A 10,398-nucleotide genomic window follows, 5' to 3' on the forward strand; every position below is an offset into this window, starting at 1 on the left:
GCAAATCCTCAGCTACAAAACACTGTTTTTCAACATAGTCACTACCATTAGCTGAGTCACACAGATGAGCTGATGTCACTGTTGCCACTGCTGAAAGGTACCACCCACCGCCTCACAGTGCTCACATCCACTGTCTGGCCTCCTTAAACATTCAGCAAAGCATCAATGAATGTCAGTGGGTGCCATTTATTCCACATGAAGGAATTCAGTCCCACACCTTTGCTCCACATGCACTTCCATGACAGATGCGTCTGCTGCCATCTGTCACACAGCAACAAAATGTAACTGGATATTGGTGGGAAGGTTCAACCTCTACTGCCGTACCACCAACATCTGCCTCTGATGTTGTGGACCAACATCATAAGACAGGAGGCATTACTTTCACAGCAGCCCTCATATTTTATATGCACCCCAAGACAACTCCTCTTCACTCCATGAGGCCCAGGCAAGCTAAATGGTTGGACACCCGTGGCCTAAGAGCTCTCTTTTCAGAGTCTCGGGGCAGCCATACACGGGTGAGGCAGAAGATGGCACTCAAACAGCACCAGATGAACAACCATTGCTCCAAAGGTCCAACACAGATGAGAAGTGTAAGCAGACTAAACTAAAAAAAAAGGAAAAGAAAAAAGGGAAATCCAAATAGCCAATCAACTACAGTTTTCACTATCAAAGCTTTAAGTTTGCCATTAACGTCTTAAACTTTGGACTGCAGAGGCTAGGCACGTTAAACAGTACCTGCGAGCTGTACTTTCTCTCCATTCACAGTACAGCCTGAGACTGCAGTTAATGCTTCTGGAAACATTAAACATTACATTTCATACCACATTGTAAAAGGGGCAGCTTTGCCAGGTAGAAGAGAAAACTGAAGGAAGTCAGGAAGGGAAAAAGATTGAACTATTAATGTTACCTTTTTGTATTTATTCCCTTTTTGAACGGGCTGATAGACCAGCCATGTTCATGAAGATCATTCCACTCAGTTAAATAGATCAGAGGAGCTCCTATTTTACAAATACCAAAGAAAAGTTGCTTTACTTTTCTCTACAGGTGCATTTTTTTTCCAAATTTGAGAAGTCTTGTTACAACTCCAACACTAGCTTTGTGGACCACAAAGATAAGGCCATCTAAACTAGATGAAATCAGTATAAATGAACCAGAATTGAGAGGGCTTAATAGACCAGCTCTCCACTTCCTACCGCCATTCACTGAGAACAGGCTCTGTCTCCTTTTTCTCACTGCCAGTAAATACGGTCATACCGCATGAAGTGACATACTTGTACAATGTGCCATTTCCCTGAAAGCTGTCTTCTAGCTGAAGCGGAGCACAATTTGTGTTATCTCTGCTGTAGCAGGATGCAGACTCTATTGCATTAGGTTGCCTTCAAAAGAGGCAATCCCAGTCTCACACCTCAGTGAAATTATCTTTGGCCACATAACAGATGCCTGAAGCTGAGGTTAAGACCACTGAAGCGAGCAGCATTTTTCTCAGGCTTCAGTGTGCTGTGTGGTTAAAGGGAGCAAAGAAAGAACAAACATCTCATAATTTCACCCCATCTCTTTTGTGACAACACTTCTTCCTCTGTAGAAAGACAGATGTATCCCTGTCACCTCAAGAGACAGTGCTGCAACAAAAGAAAGAGCCAGCCATGGGTGCACACACTAGCTAACAGCATCAAACTTGTTCCCATTCCATTCTAATAGGCAGTCTTCCAGAATCTGTCTATATTAGCCAAATGCTCACTACCTGTAGTCAGATTTCCTTGCTTGCTGAAAATTCAGTTGCAGAAATGCTTGACCATCACCATCCCAGAACTGTGTCCTGGAGGGCTTATTTTCAGACAGGGAGTTCTGGAAATAGCTAGATGCAACAGGTCCACTATTGTGATCAACCCCACTGACAGTTTCCCAGCACTGGGAGGCTATTACAATGATATAGTAGTTGTGCAGACATCCTGCAAAGCTAAGCCAGGGGTAGCAAGTTGTGAACTCTGTGGAGAGAGCCAGGTCTCAGTACGAATCTACATTGCGCTGCCTACTAGTACTTCACCCCAACCCTCTGTTATTGTGGATGGTGGAGAGGCAACTGTACCATATATGCACAATATTCTCATTTATGAAAATGAGCTGACTTTTCAAGATGTTGCTTGACTACAGAATAAGGAAGAGGTGATGTAATTAATTTTCCTAACTGTTGGTACAAAAGCCTGTTTACTTCCAGAGCAGGATTTGAACTCGCATTTGCAAAGACAGTATCACACCTCTAATACTGCCAGACAGCAACAGTCAGAGAGCTGCATCTAGTTGCCTCAAAGAACAGGTCCGTGTTCCAGCATGTCTTTGGCCACCATGAAGGGCAATAGGCTTATGAAAACACAGTTAATAAGTACTGCCAATTCATGAGTCCAGATGTGCACAGAGAAGGAGCATGAGAGGCTATGCTCAAAAGAAGCACAAATTGGCTCCACATCACAGGAAGATCATGCTTTTGGATGATATGCCAGTATCATGCCTTCTTCAGATCACAAACCATATTTATATACAAACAGCTGTCATTGGCACTTTTTGTAACCCTCAGAGCATTCGGACAACCTATAAAAATTTTCACTGTATCTGTATTACCAGGACAGAGGAGCTGTTTCTCATCTGGAAAACACATCTTCACAGAATACTTACATTCAAAATTTCAGCTGACATATTTATGTGCACGATGCAGCTGCCAGAACACAAAAACACAGATTAGATGATCCTGTAGCAATAAACAATAAATGCAACAGAAACATCACTAGACTCTGACAGCAGTGAAGAAAGTGAAGCACAAAAATAGATAAGAAAAAAAATCAAATACAGTTTTAATCATAGATTAGCAGGTAAGAATGATGGTAAAAAAATCATTGATTTCTATTTGACATAACTATCATAGGGAAAAAAGTGTCAGCCTTAGGACGTACGCTCCCACCAGCACTATAAGTCTGAAAGCAAAGGTTAGGATCTCATTCTTGGCAACGCTCATTAGCAAGTTTTTCTGATCAGCTGATGACTTATTTTCTTTCAAAGTAAGCGCCTGTTGAGTACTCAGTGCAATCCTTGAATGTGAGGCATCACCACACAGCTGTTCCATGGCACCTTTCAAGTCACACACCCACATTTTGTACAAGATGGGATCTGTGTTTTCACTTCAGCCTTGATCTTCAGTGCTGGTTTGATTTTCAGTCCACTAACAGGACTGCTCACACAACTGATGCGTTGCAGCTTTATGTTTACTTAAAAAAAACAAAGGAACATCATGTCTTGAAGTTGCTCACAAATTTAGAAGTCCACTTTTGTAAAAGCAAGCTGCTTTGTCATCTTAGCTATGAAGAATGAATCGAGTTTACAGTTTTCTTTCACCTTAAAACTCCAGCCATTCTGTCATATAAACACAGTTAGATGGAGAAATCTCACCACCTTCATGGCAATCATCAAAAACCTGGGAAAGAAAGACCTGTGTCAGTAGAGTAACTGTATACAGCAAGCATGAGTCAACTAGAAGTAGCACAGCCTTGCGTTTCCTTCTCCTTTCCAAGTAGAAAAGCAGTAGCCTAGCTGAGAACAAAGTCTAGGAAGTTCAGTGCCAGTTCTGAGGAAGAGCAATGTGAGCGCAACAAAGCAAAAAAGATCTCACTGTAGTAAAAGATGAAACAGACATGTCTGGCAGGATTTACCCATGTATCAACTCATGATCCTCGCAGAAGAGACCAAATGCTAGACAGATGGGAGTTAGCTTTTAAAAAAAGATATAAATAGGCAAACAACCCAAGGTCAGATAATAAAAAGTTATATTTTAGAACAGGCTGAACTTGAAAGCTCTCTGTAACACAAAGTAAAGGAAAAAGTCAGCATGTGAGTGGGAAATGTCCTGGTCTAAAGGCTCTACCCCTTACGCCATAGCTAAAGCATCACCAGTGATGCTCATGAGCATCAGGAGAATGCTTGCCTTAGAAACCCCCAAGAATGACTCACAGGCATAACCTTCATTTGCACCAGCTGACCAACTGAAGGATTGTATCCAAAATGTGCATGCACCACCTATTCATGTACAGAATTTATCACTTACCGGACAGAGTCCGCAGGGTGTTCTGACTAATCCAGTAGGTTGTATGAGAGGACTAACAGCTCTGTACAACTTCATCTGTCCATCCACACTGCCTACTGTCCCTTCCTTTGCAGCAATAATAGTCATCTCCACTTTTCCGTCATATATTAGTGTATTTAAAATGGTTTCAATGTCTTCCATTGACAATTCTACCTAAGGAACAATTTGCAAAATAAATGTAGGAAAGACATGCACCACTAAGTCCTGCAATAGGGAAACAAGAGCAAACCCCACAAGTAACAAATGCTTGGAGTTCTTCTACCTTGTCCCAGATACAGTTACAGCTCTTACTGGGCACTTGATGGGGTTGTGTAGATACAAAAAGAAAAGCAAACAGATGCCTTTCCTCCCAGAAATTTTTGGATTACATTAGCCTTGACTGGCCCAGAAGAATTTTCCTGTGCACCTCAAGCACCTACATTATCTTAGCATGATACATTTCTAGCCCTACAACAAAACAACTGTGGAAGAAAAAGACGAGTACTGAAGCCTGCTGGTGGTGACCAATAATGGCATTAAGTTGGGAACCCTTTAACACGTCTTTGAAAACCCTCATGTACAGGCATCCTGGAATCCCATACAGCACCACTGGCAATCCTCAAAAAGCAACAAAATAGCAAAGTCCACCTCCACTGCAGTAACTGCAGGGTACTAAAGCACTCACCAAACTTGCAGGACCTAACTCCCGCAGCTAGTCATGTACCGACAGTTCTGAGCGGTAAGATTTATTTATGCTGACCTTACTGATTCCCAGTTCACAGATGTATTTCCACACCTCATGGGAGGAGGCAAATGAGCTGTTCCTCTGTATCATGGGGTTCTGTTTGCTCTCTCGAGCTGCTTCTGCCTAAGGAAAAAACCACAAAGACGAGCTGTAGTCAGTACTCACTGCCAAGAGTTTCCTTCATAGCTCAGCTTCAGGCAGAGCACAAAGTGTTGTTTTGCAAACCATTTCTGAAACATGTTTTTATTTATCACTTAAAGCTATGCCCTCAGGACTGATGTGAGATAAAGTGTACATCCAAACATAATTTTGTGTTTTGTTGACAAATCGAAGTGTTTCTGCTGTAACTAGCGCTGCTTAAAATATTTTCAATGGTACAGAAAAATGCTGCAATCTGCCTAGATTTGTTTAGCATAGAACAGGCTTTTCCCCCAGCCAGACTAGAGGAAATTGTCTTCTAGGCAGAACTGGCTGCCTGGTGCCTTTTACCCCCTCAGAAACGAGAGCTTTGAAAAAAAACAGTGACTTTTGCTGTGAAAATAAAATTCCAGTACAGACTTGCTGATCCCATTATAGCACTGGGTAACACTTACCGAAAACACCATGTAAAACTTAAGCCTCATCTGTCACTGGTTTTAGAAATAAAAGAATTACTTGCAGATACAAATGGAGGACTGATTTAGTAGTGGCGCTTACCTTACTCTGTAGAAATTTAAAACACTGTTGATTTAACACCTCCACAAATTCAGACTCAAAGTCCTGGTCACTGTACCAGGCCCCACCAGTCACTGATCGGTCAGGCTGCAGGTTATACAGCATATACACCTTCTTCTTGGATGCCTGGTAGAGAAAAACACACAGCTCTGAATAGATGAAAGTAAATAATAAAAAAAAGGAAGATTTAGAAAAATATCTGCGAAAGAGACAGTTCATTCCTCCCAAAACCTAAGGCACAGCAATCCAGCTGACTGAAGCTATCATTAATGTGTTTAACTCTGAGATAACATGGAGATATAGAGAAGATTTATACGTTGCTACAAGACAGGACCTGAGCTGGAAACCAGGAGAATGCCCAAATAACATGCCCATGCCAACGATTTGCAATTAAGCAGGTAAGGGAGAGCAGTTTGCTGCATAAGCATTACAACAGAATGACAAAAGTATTGAATAGAATAAGCCCTACTCTGGTATGTGGATAATTTGCATGTAAGATATGAAAGTGCTTGAGTAACTGGAACAAAATAGAATAACCAAGACTAAAACAGAATCAAATGTCTTAAAGCGTTTAAAAAAATACATATCCAGTATCAATCAGATAACTGAAGGGAGTTGGGAGATCTTCTGTGAAGAACAACCTTAGGAAGGCACTTGCAACTCATTAACTTATATAAGAGATACCACACTGTGGTACAAACGTAGAAAGCTGGGACCAAGGAGGACAAAGTAATTATAAGTAGGTTGCTTATTTGGGTGGAAACAGTGGAGCAAGATGGTAGGCAGATGGTGGAAAAGGGTGTCAAGAAACAAGAAAGAATGCAGTATAAGTACGAGTCAGCGACCAACAGAAGGAAAGACGTGCAGATGGCAGGAGTGTGGATGACTACAGACAGCAGAGACGCTGACCTATAAACCCAAGAGCCCACTGGGATGCTGGAAGCAAAAGTTTTAAGCAACCCAGACTCTTCAGTAGATTTGATGTCCTCAAGACTGCATATGGAATGGCAGAGAAAAGGGAACAGAACTGTGAGAACAGTTTTGTGTAATTCAGTATTAAGAGCACTGAAACTATGATTTGATAATAACGGTATGTCATTAACCGTAGCGTGAACAGTGACAGAACTATACATTAGTAGTAATGTATTTATTACGTATGTTATTAATTAGTTTGCTAGTAGCATGCTTATTATTTATTAAACATGATAGCCTCTTGGATCTGGTACACCTCAAAACATACATTATAAAGCTTAAGAGTGAAGTGTTGGTACCCATGCAGTGACAAAGTCAGAGGCAGAACAAGGTTTCTCTGCTCCCTGTTCGACGTTCAAACATGTACAGCATGTAGCAAACATATGAAAATGTGAAAAAAAATAAAGTCACAAACGACTCACCGCCACAGATTTAACTGCTTTAATTAGTTTCTTGCTTTCCAAGTTTTTCAGTATCTTGTTGATCTCCGTTAAAGGCAAATTACTTTTGTACCTAATGTCCCTGCTCCAAATACCTGTTCAAAAAGCACAGAAATGAACAGAAATTAATTACAAGAAGCAGACATTTGTTTCTCTAAGGACTCACAGTCCAAAAGTCACAACGCTGCTTGCGGGCCAAAGGATGCATCCCTCATCCTACCACTCCCAGCAAAACGAAGGGAAGGGGAAGAATAGGATGAAATAAAAATCAACTGACAAAACAAAAGAAAAAACTCACACCACAGTCACCATCTCCATCTCTGGGAGCTCCTACATGTACACTCCACCTGGCCGCTAACACGAATAGCTCACAGAATTCTTCTTGCACTTTTAGGTAATTAGTGTTGGCTTTAACGAGAACATTACAGTCAGTTCCAGCTGCTCTCTCTCAGCAAGTGTGCAAAGATCCCTAGGAAAGCAAGCCTACTTCCTAGCAGTGGTTTCTGCTGTTAGTACAGTTACTAAATACAGTATAGATATAATGTCTTGTAAGTAGTGAGTGTTTTGCACAGGTTCCTCAGTTTGACAGTCTCATAAATGTCATAATTCATACTCTGAAAATTCATATTTTGAAAGAGGTGCCAAAAGGTCAGACAGGAGAGTTTGCAATTTTAATAGAGAAATTAGTTTTCCTTTGTTTTTAAAGAAGTGGACACATGAACACTACCTACAGACTTAATAAGTGTACTCTGTATTTTATATCTGTATTGCCTGGACAAAAATTTAGAAGTTCAGACAGGAAAAGTTCCATGAACTAAGTTATTAAATAAATTATAATGGTGAATGGTAAGCTACCTTTGTTTCCTGCATCTTCTATAATTTGGTAAACCAGCTTCTCTTGATTGTCGGAGCCTTTCATTTTACTGTGAAGCAGAACAGACAGCAAGATTTTTTTTTTAAGTTTGAAGTTTTAAAGAAGGTGGATTTATTTTAAACTGAAAAGAAATACTATGAAAAATACCATGGTGCACAAAGGAAAAAAGAAGCCCTACACAATAAACTGGCCACTGGCAAATAAAATACATGACACCAAATCTCCCTGGATCATTCTGAGCTTGCCAGTGAGAAGCCACAGTAAAGAGAAAACAGCACAGTTAAAAAAAAATAATAACAGTAATTAAAGAGGGTAAGCAGGTGTCACTCAACTTTTCTTAACAATGGGAAGTTTGGAGTCATATACTAACACTGTGTAAGTTCAAATACTCACAGAGCATAATTTGGGATCAACTGTTTCAACAAAGGGACAGCAGAATACTCCAGGCTCTACAACATGCCTTTTCACTGGTCTGAGAAAGCCTGAACTTAGGAACTTTTTTCTAATGCACTGGAAAGAGAAGTTGAGATGCCTGCATGGAAGATAATTTTGAAGGATGTTTCTTTCTGGAAGTAAATCTAGGCATCTCCTACTCAGGTTTATATAGGAATCATAAAACATGATTTTTTCGAAGGTACATTTTAATAAATCAAATAAAGAGCAGCAGGTCAAGTGGTCTTCTGGAACTGCTGTACGTGCTGAGGAAGACCACAGAACGACAGTTGTAGATGGTGTGGTCAAGCCTCAGCTGGGTTTCACCTCAGCATACACATCTGTTCACACAGATCACTTTGCCAGATCAGGCTTTGCTAGCAAGTTACAGCTGGAGCCCCGGGGTAGACTCTGTGCAGTAGAAACCACTAGAACAGTTTTCAGGATTGGCTCAGAGGTGTTAAGCGTATCAAGCTTTTAAATTCTGTAACATCCTTGTTACAGAGCCCACGTTAAATTCCTTAGTGTATTCCCAGAAATGCCACACGTCAGTTGCAGAACAGAGTTCAAATATTTATTCAATAAGCACAAGGCTTACCTTGCATTTTGAGACTCTTTGATTCTATACAGGAGACCTGCATTGCTCCTGAGAAGGTCCAGTTGCCCCTGTGGGAAACAGGCACAGCACATTAACTTTCCTTCTAACAGCTTGATTCAGAACGTGGCAAAAAATCTCCTTAACTTGTAAAGAAAATCAACTTATTTCATATCAGCTGAATAAAGAAAAGGGAAAAACAACATTTCTAACTGCTAGACACAACATACCCTCGAGGATATATTTTTTTTTCCCCTATGACTATCCATTTATCATTAGCTATCAGAAACAACAAACACAGTTGCAGCCTCTTCCCACAACACTCGTCACTTCCCATTGTTTCTCCTAACTTTCACCTTGGACAAGGGACGTTGAGCTCTTGTATACTTCCCACCAAAGTGCTCATTTGCGTGGGCATCCAGATATCAAGTGAGAGCTCCGCTGGACAAAAGTGTTAAACAATTCTAATTTCCAGTGGAAGAGATGGGGGTTCTTGTTTCATTGGTTATGTTTTCAGTTTTGCAGAGAACGCTGGAAAACTGTCAGCCAGGTTTGAGAATGCCTCACAGAGGCAAATTACTCACACAATAGATGTTAACTTCGTATTACAGAATGGAAACAGTAAATTTTGGGATATGTTTTAATAGGTTATAGTGACCGCTATAAGTGGTCATGGTGGTCATAAGTGGTTATGAGAACCAAAATTAAGCTGTGATAACTGCCAGTTATAGCAAATGACACTAAATCCAAGATCAACTTCCTAGCCGTGCCTGGCTGGGTGCTAGCATGCAGCACATTCACAGAAAGAGAGCCTCAGGCTGAAGTAACACGAGGGAGCGGGGAGCGCCCTACCATGGAGAGCAGCCTGTTGATGGCCATGGCTCGCTGCTGGGCCTCCATGTGGGGCATGTCATTTTGGATCACCTGGTCTGTGATGCCGTGAGGGAACTGGTGACACAGCTCGATGATCCTGCGAGAGGAGAGAAGCAGGTTGGGATCTGAAGCCCGTTGCATCCAAAACCAATCCCCCAAGAAGTTATCAGAGCCGGGACGGAAGAGAAGGAAAAAAAAGAGCTCAAGAAAAAGAACGGACGAATCGCTTATTAGCCACTGCCACTGAGGAGACACAGCGCCCGGCCCTGCTTCCTACCAAGACGCTTCTGCACCTCCCGGAAAAAAGGCCTCTGCTCTTCCTGACAGCGCCGCTGCTCCATTTAATTTTTAGGCTGCTCTCAGCAGCAACGCACCGGGCCCCATCGCTCCCCGCCTCCTCAGCCTCACGAAGCCTATCCCGAGGACAGCAGCCCGGGGCCCAGCCTTGCCCAGCGCACCTGCTCTCTATATCCACAGGGTCGGGCACCTCCGGCTTCACCTTCACCTCCGCCATGGCGGCGGGCCCGGCGGCGCGGGGAGGAAAGTCATCAAGGTGCGACAGGGGGCGGTTGCTGAGCAGCGGGACGCTGCGGCGCGTGAAGATGACGTCATCGTGGCGCGACGAGACCTGTTGCTGAGCAGCGG

At 42.2% G+C, this 10,398-nt stretch overlaps 1 protein-coding gene across 1 annotated transcript; it reads right to left on the reverse strand.

Moving 5' to 3' along the window:
- On the reverse strand, nucleotides 2,672-10,360 carry POLR3F (RNA polymerase III subunit F). The gene is made up of 9 exons (XM_021389594.1): nucleotides 10,212-10,360; nucleotides 9,733-9,850; nucleotides 8,884-8,951; nucleotides 7,835-7,902; nucleotides 6,962-7,074; nucleotides 5,550-5,693; nucleotides 4,869-4,976; nucleotides 4,091-4,282; nucleotides 2,672-3,463 (listed from the first exon to the last, which is right to left on the reverse strand). Exons 1-9 carry the CDS (start codon nucleotides 10,265-10,267, stop codon nucleotides 3,386-3,388), a joined length of 945 nt encoding a protein of 314 aa, XP_021245269.1. The 5' UTR covers nucleotides 10,268-10,360; the 3' UTR covers nucleotides 2,672-3,385.

Source organism: Numida meleagris, chromosome 3 (assembly GCF_002078875.1).
Source record: "Numida meleagris isolate 19003 breed g44 Domestic line chromosome 3, NumMel1.0, whole genome shotgun sequence".
Classification (NCBI taxonomy): domain Eukaryota; kingdom Metazoa; phylum Chordata; class Aves; order Galliformes; family Numididae; genus Numida; species Numida meleagris.